Genomic DNA, 21,524 nt, shown 5'->3' with positions numbered 1-21,524 from the left:
TGTAGGTGACCCTTTGCTTGCTTTTAGCGCTACGCTACAATGAAAACGCTACGCAGATTTTGATGATAAGACTTTGGAGTTGAACTTGGTGTGGACATTCCTTTGGCATTCCTTCAAGGTTGGTACCATAAAGGAAGAAAACTCTTAAATAGGCTTGGGCATCGTTTGAATTGGAATAATTCCGTTTTTTTAAAGTTTGCATGGTTAGAATGCTAACTAGGGTGCTAACCAGAGTTGTTTTTGGATGACATAACCCAACTTCTACATGAGTCGTTTCATGACAAACTTTTTATCTTCTTTGCTATCAATTTCTTCCAGGGATATTTTCCAGCAGTAAATAAATACTGCATCGCAGCATTCCACTTGAATATAAAACAAGTACACTTTCCCAAAAGATATTTACTTTTGACAAGTAGTATATTTACTTTGCTCCTGTCCTTTGTTTACACCAAACTCAAACATCAGCTAGCATCCTGGTGTAACAACCCTGGCGTACGTCAGCACGACACACACCTCAATTATTCTGGCATCCCCGATTGTGGCTGCTTAGACAACGTCTGACGTAGCGCATCAGAGACGATGATTTGGATCATCAACCATGTTGGCGGAGCGTCCTCCTTTGCACGATGTCATCGTGTTGCAAAGGTTTGGCCGAGTCCACCGCTCTTTTTTTAATCACGTTAAGGCAAACATTCTTCTTTGCTGGTGCTCGCCGGCTTCGTCTTCCGGTCGGCGAAGTGGCCATCGAAACCAGGAATCAAAATAAAACCAGAATCCGAATGTTAGTCCCGGTTGGCATCCATCGAGACCCGATGCCCAAACCCACACTTTAAGGCTTTCTACATATTTAGCAACATAAACAACATTAGAGCTGCGTTTGCCTGCTGCTATTTGCTGTCGTCAAATAAATAGTCCCTAGGAACCAAACCTCCCCCTTCTTTACCCCCCCCCCCCCCGTCTTTTAGCTCCCTTAATCATCACTTTCACTTTCACTTGATGCCAAGTGTTCTTCTTCCTCACCTCCACCCCACCTGGGACAGGGCTAAAAGGTCGGTCACTGAGGATGCTGATCATCAAAGGATTCTTAGTATCTTTGCCAGTCGCCGTGCCCTCGCCGCCCACGCCAACGGAGCGCTGCATGTCAACTTGCCCAAGTCGGAGAGCAACGTGACCTTCCTCTCCGACCGCAACCCGCTAACCACCCACAACCCGGTCTACAGCGACAACAGTCTTCTCGGCAGCCCCGATGACTACGGCGGCAGGAAAAGCCCTTCTGAAAAACACTTCCACTCTGAGCCTCATTCCGAATGGCCAGGATGCGCCTGGACCATGCCGGCTCGCATTCCAGCGGGGGGTCACGAGGCACCAAGGAGACGAGCACTCATGGGCCTCGCCGATTGGGAGATGCAGATCCTCCGAGCGACCATGAGAGAATCCAAAAGTTCAGATGTTCTCCCTCTGAGTGGCAGCACCGAGACCAAGCTGTCAGTCCGGGAGCAAGCCAGGCACTTTGAGCAGCAGGCCCTTCTGGAGAAAGCCCTCATGCAGAACAACCAAGGCTCGCTTTCTCCCATCCTGGTCAGGAATCAAGACGGCACGGACTTTCTGGAAGTCAGCTCGGACACACTCCTGTCCATCATGGACTACCCTTCGTCTTTTGGCAGGGACGTACCCCCAAACATCATCATCACCCAGGGAGAGGAGTCGTGGCCCGTGTCCAGCCAGAGGTCCACTCCACCTGTCGTCAGGAAGTTCAGCTCCAGCATCTCCAGCTACATGACGGTGCAGCCATGCCAGATCCACGTGGAGATCATACCGGACCCACCAGAGAACCCGCCACCCCCTCTCCCGGAGCAGCCACCCTCATCGCCATCGCCATCGCCATCGCCATCGCCATCGCCCTCCCTGAGCCCTGATCCACCTTCATTTCCACCCTCACCCCCTGACATCCCCAAACTTAACCATCAAACCTCTCCTCCTTCTCCTCCTCCTCCTCCTCCTTCTCTTCCCAATAAACCAGTCTTCCCCCCACCTCCTCCGCCTCTACCCCCCTCACCCTCACCCTCTATCGACCAAATCCGCCCGGTCGTCCAATTTGTCCCGACCTCTTTGCCCCCCGTGTCCTCGCTTCGCCCCATTTCCGAACGCAAGCTCCACTCTCCTCCCGCCCCTTCCCAACCCAACACTGGGAAGAAGGAACTGAAAGGAATCCTCAAAAACCTCCAGAATCTTGCCGACATCGAGAGGTCTGTCGCCAACCTGTACAGCCAAGTGGACAAGAACTGCAAGGTGCCCAAGTTCAACAAGAAGCCACCAGTGACTGAGGAATCGGACGGCGCTAAGACACCGCGCGACTCTGATGTCAGCATTGAGCAGAGCACGCCAAAGCCCGACACTTCCAGCTCTGCGGTCCAAGTCGTCTCCAGCGTGACGTGTGCTGAACGCTTAGACAGCGAAGGGAACGCGGCGGCCCCGGTCCCCGACTCCAACGCTGCTGAGCTCAGCCAGCCGCCCTCGTCTCAAACCACAATCTTCTGACTTCCGCTCCGTCTACGTTTTCTCTGTTTGCATTTTTCATCTCAATTCTTTGTTTTCCTTCTGTGTGTTTTTGCACCGTTGGTAGTTTTGCAACAACATGCTTGGTTTTGATCGTCTAGCAGGATTTGGTTTTTTACTTTGTTGTGTTGAAAGCCGCCATCTGCCAAAACGTGTACTCAGCTTCGCCACATTGACTGTATGATGTACTTTTAGGCCTGCTTGCAATATAAAAGTTTGTCATGTCAAAGTGGGGGTGCACTTTTAGCTGTCTTACGGTGCCGGGGAGCATCAGGTCTCAGGTTCACAACTGCAACTGAAACATGTAGCAGCTTCTAGAACCTGACCTGGCTGAAGGAGACTTGCTGGACTGGAGAGCCAAGCAGAATACCGCCTGTCCAGCTGGAGCTCCTACAGTATCTGCTGTCTGCAAGTGACAGGTGGATACGGGTGGATACGGGTAGATATGGGTGGATGCGGGTGGATATGAGTAGATACGGATGGATACGGGTGGATGCGGGTGGATATGAGTAGATACAGGTGGATGCGGGTGGATACGGGTGGATACGAGTAGATATGGGTGGATGCGGGTGGATATGAGTAGATACGGGTGGATGCGGGTGGATGCGGGTGGATGCGGGTGGATACGAGTAGATATGGGTGGATGCGGGTGGATATGAGTAGATACGGGTGGATGCGGGTGGATACGGGTGGATACGAGTAGATATGGGTGGATGCGGGTGGATGCGGGTGGATATGAGTAGATACGGGTGGATGCGGATGGATACGGGTGGATGCGGGTGGATACGGGTGGATGCGGGTGGATGCGGGTGTATACGGGTGGATACGAGTAGATATGGGTGGATGCGGGTGGATATGAGTAGATACGGGTGGATACGGGTGGATACGAGTAGATATGGGTGGATGCGGGTGGATGCGGGCGGCTATGAGTAGATACGGGTGGATACGAGTAGATATGGGTGGATGCGGGTGGATGCGGGCGGCTATGAGTAGATACGGGTGGATACGAGTAGATATGGGTGGATACGGGTGGATACGAGTAGATACGGGTGGATACGGGTGGATACGGGTGGATACGAGTAGATATGGGTGGATGCGGGTGGATATGAGTAGATATGGGTGGATGCGGGTGGATATGAGTAGATACGGGTGGATACGGGTGGATACAGGTGTAGGCATCTGGGGAAACAATAAACTGGTTGAAATGTTGCACCTTCAAACCAAAAGGCTGTTACTAAACAAAGCGTGTCTTCTGGAGCATTCCCCAAAGGTCTGCACGTTCTTGGCTCCTTTTGGAGTATTGAGGATATACTGATGGTCTAGTCTATTTGTAGTCCAGTTCTCATAGTTTTGTGGTCGCTGGCTTTGCAGTTGACATAACACGTACACTACTTACGGATATTAGAGATGGAGCTTTTCCAAGTCAACTTGTCTCGGTGTCTGCGTTCCAACCTGTTGGTGACACGCTAAGCTCAGGGGCCACCTCCCTCTGACAACATCCTGTTTGAAGGCTTTCCACGCAAGGTACTGCTCATCACACTGAGAGCCAATTGAGTCCCACACCGGTGGTGGTGATCTACAGGTGTATCCAGATATATATACATATATACATGTATATATAATATGCATATATACATACATATATATAATATACATATATGCATATATACATATACTATATAATATACATATATACATATATATAATATACATAGTCCAAATATTCAGACAAGTGGGTTGCTTTTCTTCAGGGAAACGACAAGCTGCCATTTTCAGATTTTCCTTCTCTAGAAGCTTTTTTCAAGTAAAACTGTTTCAGGGCACCCGGAATGCCGTTTCCGTGTGGATGAAACCATGGAATACTTCCACTTTTGACCTGAACACATTTCCTCGTGCACGGCCCCTGGGCGTGCAGGGCCCCTGGGCGTGCAGGGCCCCTGGGCGTGCAGGGCCCCTGGGCGTGCAGGGCCCCAGGGCGTGCAGGGCCCCAGGGCGTGCAGGGAGGGGTGAGAAGCCTCCACAAACGTTCACTCTTTGTGTGAGTAGAAGGCCAATCCAGTGTGACGGTGTCCTATTATTGAGTTTGATTCCACGCTATCTTATCCTCTACCAAGACGGGTGCCGATACAATGGTGGGCCGGGTTCCCCGTGTGGGGCGACCTCTGGAGCCTCTGTCAATTGGCATGTACTGCAGACATCCTGCCGGCTTGATAAAGTAGTCCCTCTGATGTTTGCTGCACACTTGAAAAGGCTCATTACAGAACCAATCAATCCCTGAAACGGGAGTGGGCGCCACTGCCTGTGGGACTGTCAAGTACAGTTACCCCCCCCCCTTTTCCCTCCCACTCTATGGGTCCCATTCATCTGCTTCCCTCTCTCATCTCCTTCCCACACAGACCCCTCCGATCCGTGGCCCCTTCTTGTTCATCTCATCATGATCTCTTCACGCTTCCGCTTGCAGGTCCACCTCAGGGTTTCACTCCCAGTGGCCTCGTGCAGAAGTCCAAGTCCACAGGCCGGGTTTTGTTTGCCGCACTGTTGACACTTTTATCTTTCATTTTTACCCCGGATGGTCTCATGCAGTGGTTGGGTACCCGTACCAGACACCATGTGGAGATGTACTTTGTTTCCACGGGGGTCACCGTGTACCCTCATCCAATTTTCAATACTTAATGACATCAATTATATTTTTGACTAAAACTAAAATTACACTCCAACATTTTTAGTTTTCATCAAGTAAAACGTTATATTTAATTATAATAATTCACGTGAAGAAGCATTTTCATCCAAAAGATGAAAAAACCAACAGTGGTTGGCCAGGCCATGGTGGTCTACAGCAGCGTGAAGGTCATGTAAGGTCAAGGTAACATTACTGACACCTAGTGACCAGAATATCACCCCCCCCCCCCCAGCCTGCAGGAGGAGCATCGATGAAGCTCTACAGGGATTTCCATCCTTTAGCTTCCATCAGAGCCAGCAGGTCATCCATCAGAGCCCACTTCCATCTTCCTCTCCACCTGGGGGGGCGTGTCCAGACAAGGCTCAGGGGTTGCGTGGTCATATGTTTACTGACAGGCCGGCGTACCCCGGCGGCCCCGGCGGCCCCGGCGGCCCCGTTCTGATTGCCGTCTGATTGACTCGTGGCGAAGGCACTGCAGTGCGGACGTCTTGTCGCTGGCGGGAGCCTCCTGATGGCGGGAAGATTTACAGCCTCCATTTTAGTGGGCGCATGGCCGTGCAAGGATGCAGCACGGCGTGTAGGCCTGATATCCAAGGACACGTTTATGGACTCGGACGTAGAATTCATCCCGGCATCACAACACTTTCAGTATCTGCTAGGAGATCATCTAGGAAGGACTTTTTTCCCAAATTCCAATCTGCGTGCTTTTATTGTTGCATTGGTAAGCTCCCGTTTGGACCAGATAGGAGCCCACAACAAATGCGGTAGCATAGCACCGCCGGGACGCGGGCGTCCAATTCCCAAATATGGCAAGGTGCTGAAACTGCATCGTCAGTGAAGCTGCAGATTCCTCAGCGGTCAGCAGAACAGAGATGGCGAGCAAACATCTCATTTGTGGCAAATGTTCATGTCGCTCTTTATTCATTCCTTTCTTTTTTCTACTTCCTGCGGCACGCAGCAGGCGAGGCTACGGCAGGCCGGTGAGTATGATTTGATCACGCCGCTCTCAAGGCCGTTTGAGTCCCGCTCTTATCTGCACCCTTGGAGGCAAATGTTGAACAAGCACAAGATCCTTGCATGGAATTGGTGAACGCTGTCGGGATTCATGTTCCTCGTCTTTGTTCCTCCTTTCCACGCCGTCCGGGTGGCCGCTAACGTCCCAAGTCACAACAAACACTTTCAATCATACAAGTGTAAAAAGAAGCAAAAGTATCACTGCGACCGTGAGCATAGAACATCTGCAACCATACACCCGCTTCTAAACTAGCTCCTACGTAGTACACACCTAGTACACTCTAGTCCTAGCAACTACTTCAATGGTAGGACAGCCAGCGGTAAAAACTATGATGCAGTCTGAAGATTCCACTCATCTTCATCCTCAGCTGCTCCACATGACTAGATAGGACAGCGACTAGATAGGACGGCGACTAGATAGGACGGCGACTAGATAGGACGGCGACTAGATAGGACAGCTCTTTATGGGAGGCATGGACACACACGGCTTCCTCTTGTACTAGTAGTACTGTCCTGATATTCCTGGTACTACTCTTATACTAGTAGTACTGTCCTGATATTCCTGGTACTGCTCTTATACTAGTAGTACTGTCCTGATATTCCTGGTACTACTCTTACACTAGTAGTACTGATCTGATATTCCTGGTACTGCTCTTATACTAGTAGTACTGATCTGATATTCCTGGTACTACTCTTATATTAGTAGTACTGATCTGATATTCCTGGTACTGCTCTTATACTAGTAGTACTGTCCTGATATTCCTGGTACTACTTTTACACTAGTAGTACTGATCTGATATTCCTGGTACTGCTCTTATACTAGTAGTACTGATCTGATATTCCTGGTACTACTCTTTTACTAGTAGTACTGATCTGATATTCCTGGTAGTACTCTCATACTAGTAGTACTGATCTGATAATCCTGGTACTACTCTTATACTAGTAGTACTGATCTGATATTCCTGGTAGTACTCGTGTACTAGTAGTACTGATCTGATATTCCTGGTAGTACTCGTGTACTAGTAGTAAGGAAGGACCACAGAAGAGAGAGACGTTCCTGTCACATCAGGATTACGGATGATGGGAAGCTTTTCTTTCATGGCTGTCCCGTTTTTACCAGACGTGCCAGCTTAAACCAAGTTGGTGGGTTAGCATTTCTGGAACAGCAACAACACAGCTGGGAGATGCTTTCCCAGTACAGGAAAGACTATTCCGTGCTTTCCCAGTACAGGAAAGACTATTCCGTGCTTTCTCTCTTTGACTTGCTCTTGTGACTTTTCCAACATTTGACCTTGTCATTCCATGCCTGCCGACATCAAGCCATGCTTTCCCAACACATGAGTGACTTTTGCCTCCACTGCAGGAACCATATGTGGTTCCATATGTGCAGGAACCATATGTGGTTCCATATGTGCAGGAACCATATGTGGTTCCATATGTGCAGGAACCATATGTGGTTCCATATGTGCAGGAACCATATGTGGTTCCATATGTGCAGGAACCATATGTGGTTCCATATGTGCAGGAACCATATGTGGTTCCATATGTGCAAGAACCATATGTGGTTCCATATGTGCAGGAACCATATGTGGTTCCATATGTGCAGGAACCATATGTGGTTCCATATGTGCAGGAACCATATGTGGTTCCATATGTGCAGGAACCATATGTGGTTCCATATGTGCAGGAACCATATGTGGTTCCATATGTGCAGGAACCATATGTGGTTCCATATGTGCAAGAACCATATGTGGTTCCATATGTGCAGGAACCATATGTGGTTCCTGCACATGTGCACACTGTGCTTTCCTGGTCTTCTTGTCTCTGGTGTTTTTTATATCAAAGACTCTTTTCCACGTTTTAACTCCGCTTTGTGTCCTATCTCCTGGTGATCTCTTCCTTCCTTCCTCCCGTCATCATATTCTTCCCCAATCCCCGGCAGCATCAGCAACTGCTGAGACCATCTCTGCTCAGACCTGAGGTAGAAGTGTTGCCCCCCCCCCCCCTTAACGTGCATGGATTCTTGCTTAGTCGGCATCTTGATTGCTGCTCCTCTTCCTCCTCCTGAGGAGCAGAGCTCAGGGATCTCTTTGTCTCTCTCTCACTGCAGGAACTCTCCATGGAGTCCGGCATCGAACCCGGACAGGACTACTACACGCAGGACTATTACAACTACGACCAAGGGTGAGCTAGCAAACAACACTTTCTCTGTTAGATAATGTCATCTCCACTGGGAATCACCAACGTATGAAGTCTATGAACTTAGTCTATGAACATCCGTCATGACTGGCAAGATGCTCCTTGCACAAGGTCACCTTCAAGCACTTGTTGCTGATGCTGAGTCGGCATTTCACGCCGTCTGTGGTGGCTAGCCTTTAGCTCAGCACCAGCGATGCTACATTTGCCATCCCTGCCGTCCCTGCCGTCCCTGCCATCTCTGCCATCCCCGCCATCCCTGCCGTCCCTGCCATCCCTGCCATCCCTGCCGTCCCTGCCGTCCCTGCCGCCCCTGCCATCCCTGCCATCCCTGCCATCCCTGCCGTCCCTGCCGTCCCTGCCATCCCTGCCATCCCTGCCGTCCCTGCCATCCCTGCCGTCCCTGCCGTCCCTGCCATCCCTGCCATCCCTGCCATCCCTGCCATCCCTGCCTTTCAAATCAGATGACTTGTGCTTCCTGGAGTTGAGCTTCCTGAGTATGAGGGTGTTCTTGGAGGCCTTTGGGTTTGGGTTGCTAATTCCAGCTCCCCTGCGGCATCAAGCGTGGAAGAACACGCAGCCAACAGGTGGAGCAGCTGATGGAGCCCCCAGTCATGGCAGCAGAAATCCCAGGGACGTTTTCACAAGCCGCATATTACTGGCTCTGAAAGGCCTTCAATTTGCACTGGTTAATGGGCGTGGCATCGCCGTGACCGGATTGGCTTTTCTTTACTATTAGTATTTCATTACTATTAGTATTTCATTACTATTGGTATTTCATTACTATTGGTATTTCATTAGTATTGGTATTTCATTACTATTGGTATTTCATTACTATTGGTATTTCATTACTATTGGTATTTCATTAGTATTGGTATTTCATTACTATTGGTATTTCATTACTATTGGTATTTCATTACTATTGGTATTTCATTAGTATTAGTATTTCATTACTATTGGTATTTCATTACTATTGGTATTTCATTAGTATTGGTATTTCATTACTATTGGTATTTCATTAGTATTAGTATTTCATTACTATTGGTATTTCATTACTATTAGTATTTCATTAGTATTAGTATTTCATTACTATTGGTATTTCATTACTATTAGTATTTCTTTACTATTGGTATTTCATTACTATTAGTATTTCATTACTATTGGTATTTCATTACTATTGGTATTTCATTACTATTGGTATTTCATTACTATTGGTATTTCATTACTATTAGTATTTCATTACTATTGGTATTTCATTACTATTGGTATTTCATTACTATTAGTATTTCATTACTATTGGTATTTCATTACTATTGGTATTTCATTACTATTGGTATTTCATTAGTATTAGTATTTCATTACTATTGGTATTTCATTACTATTGGTATTTCATTAGTATTGGTATTTCATTACTATTAGTATTTCTTTACTATTAGTATTTCATTACTATTGGTATTTCATTACTATTAGTATTTCTTTACTATTAGTATTTCATTACTATTAGTATTTCTTTACTATTGGTATTTCATTACTATTAGTATTTCATTAGTATTAGTATTTCATTAGTATTAGTATTTCATTAGTATTTATTTACACAGCGGGGCCTCAAGCTTGTAATGGTAAATGAGGCAGGCAGGAGATTTATATGCCAGTATGACATCATAATCCCCCTCAGGCGGCCTGGTGATGCTAATACGCCCTAATATACACGAGATGTCATTTGTCCAGCACAGATGGGGTCAAAGGTCGTGCTGTGTTGCACGTCCAAGTGTGGAGTGGGCTCTAAGGTGCTGCATGGCATTTATTCCAAACCTGAGCCGTGGAAGAAACACCAGCATGTCCATTTGTCCTCCTTGAAAGCAGCAAGCGCCCCCTTGGCCGGTCCTGACTGGTCCAGCTAGCTAAACAACAACACTGCTATTATTGTTATTCTTATTATTATTATTATTACTATTAACTTATTTACCTGAAAATGTTGTTGTTTTATTCTCGAGTGCATCCACACCCCGGGATCATGTGGTTGTTTTATTCTTTTATTCTTTCTTTTTATTCTTTCTTCTTCCCTCCAAAACTAGGCACAGTAAACATCTCAGTTACCATGAGTGTGTACTCAAGTACACATAGCTAGGATGTACAGCGTACTGTAGCGGTGTGTCATTACTGCCACCTGGTGACCTTAATGCTACATATCATATCATTTATTCATTCAGTTGTTTGTGAAAAACATCATGTAGCTTGTATACATCATGTACTTTTGGGTATTTTCTTGTAAAGATTGTCCTACTTTGTTTGAAGGTATGACATCCCTCAGTACGGCAGCCGGCGGAGGTTGATAGCTCCCGTGTACGACGAATATGGAGAGGTGATTATGGAGGATGACGGCTATTACTACAGTCCACATGGCCCAGAGGTACTACCTTTCTTTAAATGTGTATTTCATACTCTTAAAGGGAAAGTACACTCTTTGGAAGTCATGCACAATCCATCTGGGAGACATCAACACGCGTCCTTCTCTCGTCTGTGCCTTCTAAAGATATCCAAAGAGATAAAAGCTAAGAATGCACGTGATGGGACGCACCTATTCCACCTCCTTCATATGAAGCACATTGTTATTATTATTCTTATCAACATTGTTCCACCCAAGAACTACCTTACTGGCGTAGTGGCACCTCGCCACACCACAGCGGCTAGCGACTAGCCGGCTAGCGGCTAGGCTAGGTGTAGCCTTCCGTTTTATGTTGCTATGTGACATCAATGCACTCAGGAAGGAAGTTCTACTAAAATACTCAAGTATGACATGTTAGCATCAATGTAGCTGTTGCTACATGCTAACAGCAGGGATAGAAAACCCTGCTGGACGTTTTGGAGCTCTTTGAATGGCCGCCTTTCTGGGCCCAATGGGGGCGTCCCAGGACGTGCATTCATTGGCTGCCTCGTTTTACCTCTTCTTATATCTTTACAACACACACACCTCAGAGGAAGACGTGTTGGTGTCTCATGGAAGATGGTGGATGACGGGTGGTCAACAGAAGGTGTACTTTTCCTTTCAAGATAATGAAAGTAGTACTGCAATACCGCGTATCTAATTACTGCTAGAGCGAGCGGATGTGACGCTGTGTGGTTTGCAACATTCTAATCTCCATGGTAACCCTCCCAAACAGGATGTTGTCACATTGCATGTATAACTGTCTTAGGGGCGGGGCAGAGGCAGGGGCCGCGGCGCTATGAGGGGCCGGGGTCCACCAAAGAGGGTTGCATTTAGGGACCGAGAGGAAATGGAGCCGGCTGAACCAGAAGGAGACTCGGAACCTTCCAAGGCTGCCAAGAAGCTGAAGTCCGTCATCAAGCTCAGCAAACTCCTGGCGGCCGGGAAGAGAGGAGAGCAGGCGTCCGATGCCGCTGGTCCATCTCCATGGAAGAAGGCCAAAATGTTCAAGATGTTTGGTGTCAGGAAGAAGGATAAGGACTACGCCAAGCTGATGTCCGCCCGCCGCATCGACAGCCAGGAGAGTCTGAGTGATGGGCCGTCACCTGCAGGACCCATCGACAGGAAGTCGGCCTCCCGGAGCCAGCTGGGCAAAGTTTTGAAAAAAATCAAGCTGGGCAGGAAGTTGCAAGCCCGGAGAAAGTCCCAGAGTAGCGTGAGCGCCACGGGCAGCGAGCGAGATGAAGAGGCCTCGCAAGTCACCAGCGAGGATGAAAGGAAATCCAAAGTGTCAATCAGCGTGATGGAAAGTGAGCCGGAAGCGGGTGCAAGTGGGAGCGCCGAGGAGAAAGGCTCCGATGATGAGTCTTCAGAGAAAAGCAGCGTGGATAGAGACTATCTCAAAGTGGACTTAGACCGGGACGATGCCAACGAAAGCACGGTGGACTCGGAAGAAGAGCCAGATGAATCCCCTGGGGGGTCGGATGAGGAGAGCAAGTCCAAGTCGGAAGAGGAAGAAAGTGAGAAGGGATCAGTCAGTGAGAAAGAATCCGATTCAGAGAAGCCGTCGGGGACAGAAAAAGAATCAGAAACTGAGAAGGAATCTGAATCAGAACTGGAGTCAGACCCAGACTCTGAGAAGGACTCTGGGTCTGTCAGAGCGTCTGATACGGAATCAGGAACAGTCCAGGCAACAGACAAGGACACCAGCACAGAAAAGGCTTCAGGAACAGAGGCGGAATCGGATGAAGAGTCTGAGGAAGACGAGGCGTCAGGAAGCGCTAAAGACAGCGGATCTTCTGCCCGATCATCCATGAGGTCATCAGCTACTGAGGCTAGCGAGGCGAGCGGAGGGCGTGGAAGTCGACGGGACAGCGGGAGTGGAAGCGTTAGCAGGAGCGAGAGCGCTAGTGCTAGCATAAGCGAAAGTGGTAGCGCCGGACGATCAGCCTCGTCATCTGGCTCAAGTGTGAGGTCTTCACAGAGAACTAGAACTTCAAGAAGTGCATTAACATCCGAGAAGTCCAGTGAGGAACTCAGTGAGGCCGAATCAGGAACAGGAACAGTTAGCGAAGCTGGATCAGGGTCAGGAACAGTTAGCGAGGCCGAATCAGGGTCAGGAACAGTTAGCGAGGCCGAATCAGGGTCAGGAACAGTTAGCGAGGCCGAATCAGGGTCAGGAACAGTTAGCGAGGCCAGATCACGGTCTGGAACAGTTAGCGAGGCCAGATCACGGTCTGGAACAGTTAGCGAGGCCAGATCACGGTCTGGAACAGTTAGCGAGGCCGAGTCAGGATCAAGGTCATCCAGGAGCAGCCAGATGACCGAAGAGAGTTCCTTGAGCAGCAAAGGAAGATCTGCAATCAGCGTCTCCTCCAGCGGCAGCTTGCGTTCCCGGAAGTCCATCCTGACTCAGAGGTCTGAGGACACAATAACGGAGGAAAGCGAAGAAGAAGAATCAGAGGCTGCTGATGAAAGCAAGGAGTCAGCCAGCGACATCAGCGATGACGGCGCATCCAGAAGGTCCAGTGTGGCGTCTGGAGGCCCGGGCCCCTCACCCCCGTATGTTGGTGTCCCGTATTCATCTGAGATCATGGCTGGAAGCTCCGAGGAGACATACGGGGGGCTGTCCCCGATTACCGAGGTGGACGAAGATGCTGTCTCCTCGGAGAACTCCTCAGCCAGCGGCTCAGTTTCGGAGGCCAGCGGAGCGTCCAAAGACACCGGAGAAACCGAGATGACGTCAGATTCCGAGGCTGAAGGAACCCTGACAGCCTTCTAGGAAACATTGGGACTGTGACGTAAGAGACCGTCTCAGAACTCTGCATGAGCGTGAACATCCTGAGTGTCTCTGACCTCCACTGAAGCTCCTTCCTCCTGAACGCTCCAACCCTCGCTTTCCTCTTCTCTGTCTACTTGGAGATCTTGTGTCTAACTGATCATTGTGTCAATGCTGCAGGCCAAGATGGCTGCTAGCTGCTGGCTGCTAGCGGCTAGCGGCTAGCGTTGTAACGCCGTCAAAGAACGATGGCCGTCTTTCCGCAAGGAGGCGCCAGCCATCACGCCTTGCTTATGAAATGTCGGGAATTTTTACCAAGCCTTCACCGTGCAAATGGTGCCTTCAAGACTTCCTGCACTTACCGAACGTCCAATCAGATCACTGACCCTTAGGCCGGGGTGCCCATAGTGTGACCCACAGCACCTTCTAAAATAATAATAATAATAATAATAATAAAACAATCATAAAAACATGATGTAACCTGTCATTTTTGTAACTTGGACAGGATCATCTCGTAATATTATAATAATTATAATAATATTATGAAGACAGAGCGAAGCCCAAAGGCAAAGCTCTCAATTTGCCGGTGGATCTACGTTCCTCCCCTCACCTATGGACCACCTATGGTCATGACCTTCGGGTGGTGACCGGAAGGCCAAGATGGCGGGTGCCAGGGTGGCTGGGCTCTTGGACTGGGCTCCCTTACAGATAAGGTGACAAGCACTGTCGTCCGGGAGAGACTCGGAGTAGAACCGCTACTCCTCCGTATGGAGAGGAGCTGGTTCAGATGCCTCCTGGACGCCTCCCTGGGCAGGTAGGAGGCCTCGGGGAGGACCCACGACACGTTGGAGAGATTATGTCTCCCAACTGGCCTGGGAACGCCTTGGGATCCGCCGGGAGGAACTGGAAGAGGGACGCCTGGGCCGCCCTGCTGGGCTGCTTTTTAAGATTAATTTTAAGATCAAATTTCGAGGTTATTTAAGAAAGTTGAAATATTGTGAAAATGTAAAATGGCAGAGATGGATGCACGTTTCCTTCTTCTCCTATCTTCTTTATGTACATCTATATGTACGTTTTCACGATGTGGTCTGATGGAAAAACATTTAGACAACAACAAAGTGTGTGTGGGGGGGAAGTGAGACGTGGGGCCCCAGGTGGGGGTGTGGGGGGGGGGTAACTCGGGTCAATGCTGGTCACGCTGGCAACACCCCAGTGGTGGCGTTCCTCGGCATCTCTCAGCATTCACGCTAGCTTCATTGGGAAATATCTTTTCTACTTTCTGTATGCTCTGCTTCCAAGTGGATGCCCCCCCCCCCCCCCCCCCCCCATGAAACTCATCCATGTTCTTCTCCGTAGCTGGTGAGGAAGGTGCGATTGAAGCTGGGAGTCGATGGGGAAAACGAGACCACCTCCACCGGAGAGGAGAGTGCAGCCGACACCCAGAGGGGCCAACCCCCCAGCGGCCACGGCCACACCAACGGGAACATCTACCTGGCCCACAATGGCACCATTGTTCGAACCAGACGGACGCCCCACCTGAACAACCAGAAGGTGGGCTCCCACTTTAAAAAGCTGGACAAGCTGGGGGTGACCCACGAAGAACCCTCCCCCGTCGGCAGCCTTGACGGCAACGAAAGCAACACGGAAAGCGGGACGGGTACTTCCCTTCCCCCCCATTTGGACATCAACCTGAACACCCGCTCCTCCAGCGGCTCCCTGGGCTCCAGCCTGAACGGCCTTAAAGCTTCTGCGTCCAAAAGCAGCCTGGCCAACACGTCTGTGGGACGACACGGCAGCGGGGAGGGGCGGGAGACTGTGGCGGACAACCACAAGGACGGCAGCGGTCCCGCCGTGTCGGAGGAGGAGGAGCTGTGGATGGGACCCTGGAACAATCTGCACATTCCGATGACCAAACTCTGACTCCTCTGCCTTTCTTCTCATCCATCAACGTGTGCCTCAAGGTCATCCTCCTCCTGCTGGATGTCATGGCAGATCTACCAGCGCCACGCTGGAGCTGCATTGGACATCTCACTTGCTGGGACGGAGGGGTGGATGGAGGGGTGTCACCAGATCTCAGGAGATGAAAACATGACGAGATTCATCATCCCCGAATCAATCAATCACACAATCAATGAGAATGAAGCCCATAATCCGTATATTGCCGTGTGCGTGCGTGCCCTCGTCTCGCATCCAAACAGGAAGAGGTTCACTCCGTGCATGGCTTTATGCACCGTGGCACATTCATGACATCCATAGTATACATAGTATACATACATGGAACAATGGTACGCACTGAGTGAAACCTCTTCTCAGTCATAGTCTCTTTGTCTCGGTGGGTGGAGGCGGGGCTGCTAGCATACACACGGTAACACATACTACAAATGAACTTAATAGATTGCATACGCCCATCATCCCAGTGACATACAAGATGGATGGATGGATGGATGGATGATGGATGGGTGGGTGGCTGGATGGATGGAGATGATGGATGGATGGATGGGTGGAGAGGTGGCTGAATGGAATGGATGGAGATGGATGCATGGCGGGATGGGTGGCGGGATGAATGGATGATGGATGGATGGATGGATGGATGGATGGATGGATGGATGATGGATGGATGGGTGGGTGGGTGGGTGGGTGGCTGGATGGATGGAGATGATGGATGGATGGATGGATGGGTGGGTGGGTGGGTGGCTGGATGGATGGAGATGATGGATGGATGGATGGATGGGTGGAGAGATGGCTGAATGGAATGGATGGAGATGGATGCATGGCGGGATGGGTGGCGGGATGAATGGATGATGGATGGATGGATGCCACATATTGTCATATTCATTGTACTTTTCTTGAAAATGTTAAGGGAATGTTGGAATGTTGTCCACCCGTCATCCAGACACCAACACGTCTTCCTCTGAGGTGTGTGTGTTGTAAAGATATAAACAGAGGTAAAAAGAGGCAGCCAATGAATGCACGTCCTGGGACGCCCCCATTGGGCCCAGAAAGGCGGCCATTCAAAGAGCTCCAAAACGTCCAGCAAGGTTTTCTATCCCTGCTGTTAGCATGTAGCAACAGCTACATCAATGCTAACATGTCATACTTGAGTATTTTAGTAGAACTTCCTTCCTGGGTGTATTGATAGAAACATAGCAACATAGAAAGGAAGGCTACACCTAGCCTAGTCGCTAGCCGGCTAGTCGCTAGCCAGCTAGCCAGCTAGCCAGCTAGTCGCTAGTCGCTAGCTGCTGTGGTGTGGCGAGGTGTCACTACGCCAGTAAGGTAGTTCTTGGGTGGAACAATGTTGATAAGAATAATAATAACAATGTGCTTCATATGAAGGAGGTGGAATAGGTGCGTCCCATCACGTGCATTCTTAGCTGCCTCTTTTTCCCTGCCATCTGGTCATGTGACGTGTCTGGTGACACCCCTGCTGTTTATTCCATCCAACAGGAAGTCAAAGGATGAATGAATGATGAAAATGTGGCCTATTTTAATCACTTTACTTTCATTCTATTTCACTGACTGAGATTTATAAAATGATATTTCATGAAAGATATGAAATTATTTTTGTCTATTTTCTATCTTGAGACGTCTTAAGATGTGATTGCTGTCATGGTTTGCACCATGACCTCCTTGACCTATCAGGGTTTCCTAAAACTCCAAAATGCTTTTCTGGCTTTGCTGATTGACACATGGTTGAATGTGATTTGATGATTGATCCCCGTGTTGCTTCCTGCTTTCCTGCTTCCCACGTGCATTGTACACATGTGTACAATGCACGTGGATACATGACGATGACGTAGTACATTCACTGGAAAGGCCAAGTTTGGGAAAAGGACAGCAGTCCTTGGAATGATCTTCCACCTCGTTGTCATCCTCACTCGGGAGGGACGCCTCTTGGAAGCCAGCCCTTCTTTGTGTGGATGGTGTGTGTGTGCGTGTGGGTGTGCGCGTGCGTGTGTGTGTGTGTGTGTGTGCGTGTGCGTGTGCGTGCGTGTGGAATGTTAGGGCAGTATTCTAAAAGTGACTTTTTAAATTGCACAAAAGAGCGAAAGTGGAATAAAAAGTCGTCCCTAACTAAGCAGCATCGTGATGAAACGTTTGTGCAGAGATCCTCACAGCCTTTCATACAGAACCCAGGGACGTACCACTGTTCCCGAATGCACTTTCACACAGATGGTTTCCCGCCTGTTACAGCTTACATCCACCCTCAAAACGATGGAAATTGTCGTGTCGTTTTTTCCCTCATTGACAAATGAGGTTAGGAAGCCAGGTTTCTGTGTGAAATGGACCGAATGGCTGTAACCTGGTGTCATTGTCATGGAAATCTATGGAAATCCATAGTGGTAGCTCTCGACATTTGAGGTGGTCTTTCCACAGAGATCCTGAAGAATCTGGAAATTGTATCCATAGTGGTAGCTCTCGACATTTGAGGTGGTCTTTCCACACAGAGATCCTGAAGAATCAAACATTATTTCCTCTTTCTTTTGTACAGAAACGGGTCACATTGCAATGGTGTGCTTTCACACGGGGGGGGGGGGGGGGTAGTATGCATGGCGGATGAAGAACACGGCATTCCAAGACACTTACTACCCACAGTAACATTTGGTGGTGGTCCCATCATGCTGGGGCCTGGGGGGCCAGTGCAGGTACTGGAAATCTTCAAGTTGAAGGCGGCATGGATTCCAGTCAAAATCAGCAGATTGTTGCCAACAGCCTTCAAGAATCAGTGTTGGGTCGGGGCTGGATACCTCCACCAAGGCAATGATCCTAAACACGGCTCCAATTCCACTAAGGCATCCAGCAGAGGAACAAGTACAACGTTGTGGAATGGCCATCTCAGTCCCCAGACCTAAATGTGATTGGGAATCTGTGGTGGGATTTAAAGCGGGATGTCCATGCTGGGAAGCCATCAAACCTGACTCAACTGGAGATGTTTTGGAACGAGGAACGGAATCCAGGCCCTCATTGGAAGCTATAGGAAGCATTTATTTCTGCTCAAGGAGGATCTACTAAATATTGCCGTCATTCTTCCGTCATTCCTCCGTCATTCCGCCAAAGGCGGTAAGAAGCCAGCTTGGTGTGCGGGCGCTAATTTGGGATGGCACCAGTAGGACGTCTGGCCCCTTTTCAGCTCCCAGTATCCCAAACAAAGAAGAATGGCACCAATCCTCCAGCGGATCCTCTCGGTTTCTCGGGTGCCGTGAGAGTGACACATCCAACACGCGGAGGACGGCGTTCCCCTTCATCGAGCCGTCAATCAAAGCCAGAGCTGCGTCAATCAGGTTGGCAGAGGCGTTTGAAGGCTGAAGTTGACGGAAAGCAGCGGAGCCCAGTGCCACGGGGCGGCGCTTGAAAAGCAGAGCGGGAAATAGGTCGGGGGGGGGACCTTTCCCACCAAGACAGCAAGTCTGCCCCCCTTAAAATAAATCTTCTGTGGGCCGGGACAATGAAGAATTTAGCAGTTCTTCACCGTGACTCGTGCATCCAAGCCAAGAAAAGAAGGCATCCAGAAAGCATCCCATGATGCACTTGGCTGCCACGCTCCTTCCAAGTACTTCCTGTGTTGGCTGCCAAACGACGGCTTGTCTTTTTCTACCGTGAGAATCCAAATTTCTGTCGTCCGTCAGACGTTTGACCACCGCTTGTCACAGGCTAAGCCAATCGATGCCAGATTGGTGATCGCTTGGCATCTTTGTTGACACATTTTGCCGACTTGGGCCTCACATTGACCGCTAGCTAACGTGCTAGAGTTAGCTGCCTACCACCGTCATATCTTGAAGTCCGACAACGATGAGCTTTCGTCCCGAGCTGGTTGGCCGAGCTGCAGAGGGCTCCGAGCATCGCTTGTGTTCAGTAGCATCCGCCCTCTTCTCCTCCAAGGTGAACACGCCTCGGCTAATCCTCTCATTTGCCGCTGAGACCGGGACAGCCCCAGAGGCGGGATGCAGGATGCTGGAGCAAAGGGTTGAATGACATCAAATGACCTTGTGACGTCATGTGTGTGATTACTATTCTGAAGGTTTATGTAAGAAAGTGTTGATATGGCAATGCCTGGATGACGTAGACTTGTAATCTACCAAGAAATAATAACAATAACAGACTTTATCTGGCCTGAAAGTCACGTTTTTAATACTTTGTATTTTCTAAATATAGTTTTAAAGTGCTTTTGTCGGATTTAATGCATTTAATTAGTTTTTGACATCATATAGGTGTACAGTAAATGCTGCCTGGTGAAAGTAAAAGGAGCCTATCGGCTGTAGTACCGTGTCTTCCCCATCATGGCCGCTAGATGGCGCCTAATACCCAGCGGTGATGATGTCACGTCAGGCGGCAGGAATGAGCAGTCATGCGAACAGCTTATTTATTTATAAAACGTCTCGTAAAGAAGAAATAAAAAGGCGTCTGGGCTGCGAGGGTGAAAAGAATATTTGCTTGTGGCATATTTCCTAATGCGGCTTCATGAAACCACTAAATGGGGACATGCTGTAAGCCCTGATGCCGGTAATGCTGTTGGCCGGAGAAGGACACTAAATCACGTTGACTATCCTCCTCGCTCTTCAGGACGGCCGTGTTGTGTGTGGGGAAGCCGACGGGATGCTGCTGGCGGTCATAAAACGTGTCCCTGTGACAGGATGATCCTGGCATCCTGTCTTGCTGTCCCATGTTGGGGAGGGTGCCTGAAGCAGAGGCTAGGTTGGACTCCATCATCATCTCCTCATTTCCTGCTGCTGTTGAAGAGCAGGCCCCACCAAAATGGGCACCGCCGTCCGCAGACGTCGCTATTTTAGGGCTAATTCAGGGATATTAAAAATGGTCAGAGATGATGTTTTGGCTAACTGTACATTTTAGTATTTGCGGTGGTTGGGGTGCCACACGTTATTTGGAATCACACACCACTCCCCCCCCCCCCCCCCCCCCAGCTCTTTGGCTGCTCTGGCTCGCCCAAGGAAGGCCTTTCCCACTGCTGGTCCACCTGCCCATGGCGGCCTCTCTCCTTGCGGTGTGGGGACACGGTGGGGACATGATGGACATGATGGGGACATGATGAGGACACCGTGGGGGACACGACAGGGACATAATGGGGGCACGGTGGGGGACTGTGTTATCACAGACCAACATGACAAGCCAGCTAGCCGACTAGCAACTCAGCTAGGTGTAGCCTTCCTTTCTATGTTGCTATGTGACATCAATGCACCCAGGAAGGAAGTTCTCCTAAAATACTCAAGTATGACATGTTAGCATCAATGTAGCCGTTGCTACATGCTAACAGCAGGGATAGAAAACCTTGCTGGACGTTTTGGAGCTCTTTGAATGGCCGCCTTTCTGGGCCCAATGGGGGGGCCCAATTCATTGGCTGCCTCTTTTTACCTCTTTTTGTATCTTTACAACACAGAAGCTCAGAGGAAGACGTGTTGGTGTCTCATAGAAGATGGTGGATGACGGGTCAGATTGATAAAAAGTACTTTTTGTTCTGCAGCCTCCTGGCTCCTTGCTGAGTTTTACAAGGGTGCATTATGGGAGTTTTTCACAGACTTCATCCAGCGTTGACGGCGCTAACGTAGAATGTCAGCACAGCAGGCAACCTTGTTAAAAAGCAATTAAGCTGAAAGGATTCCAACTCGTGCGTTTTGGCCACAGCCGAGCTCCGAGGTGTCTTGTTGGGTCCAAATGAGAATTCCACACACTAAAAAGCAGCCTTGTAGCTAGCAGGACCGCTAAGACCGGTCTCCGCCATTCCGGACTGGACGAGGGCAAGACACACTTGGGAGGTCCTCACACAGCATAGAGGACTTGTTGGCTCGATGGAACTGAAGTAGCCAAAATATAAAACATGCTTAGGGTTACAGTTAGCACAGTTAGCAGGGTTAGCACGG

General features: G+C 49.3%; 2 protein-coding genes across 2 annotated transcripts in view; both read left to right on the top strand.

The window, feature by feature from the left end:
* The window catches only part of LOC131107862 (protocadherin-15), a 104,806-nt gene extending 90,741 nt beyond the window's left edge, over nt 1–14,065 (top strand). Inside the window, exons 34-38 of the mRNA XM_078799314.1 lie at nt 6,195–6,216; nt 8,193–8,231; nt 8,361–8,434; nt 10,742–10,856; nt 11,641–14,065. Coding sequence (XP_078655440.1) covers nt 6,195–6,216; nt 8,193–8,231; nt 8,361–8,434; nt 10,742–10,856; nt 11,641–13,653 — 2,263 coding nt within the window. The 3' untranslated portion in view covers nt 13,654–14,065. The remainder of the gene's footprint in view (nt 1–6,194; nt 6,217–8,192; nt 8,232–8,360; nt 8,435–10,741; nt 10,857–11,640) is intronic.
* LOC144894477 (protocadherin-15-like) lies at nt 997–3,092 on the top strand. The gene has a single exon (XM_078787246.1). The coding sequence runs from the start codon at nt 997–999 to the stop codon at nt 2,536–2,538; it is 1,542 nt and encodes a 513-aa protein (XP_078643372.1). The 3' UTR covers nt 2,539–3,092.
* Nucleotides 14,066–21,524: the final 7,459 nt, after the last annotated feature.

This window comes from Doryrhamphus excisus, linkage group LG20 (genome assembly GCF_037039965.1).
Source record: "Doryrhamphus excisus strain RoL-2023G ecotype Guam linkage group LG20, RoL_Dexc_Guam_v1.1, whole genome shotgun sequence".
Classification (NCBI taxonomy): domain Eukaryota; kingdom Metazoa; phylum Chordata; class Actinopteri; order Syngnathiformes; family Syngnathidae; genus Doryrhamphus; species Doryrhamphus excisus.
Note: the sequence above shows the minus strand (reverse complement) of the source record. Positions and strands in the feature narration are given on the sequence as shown.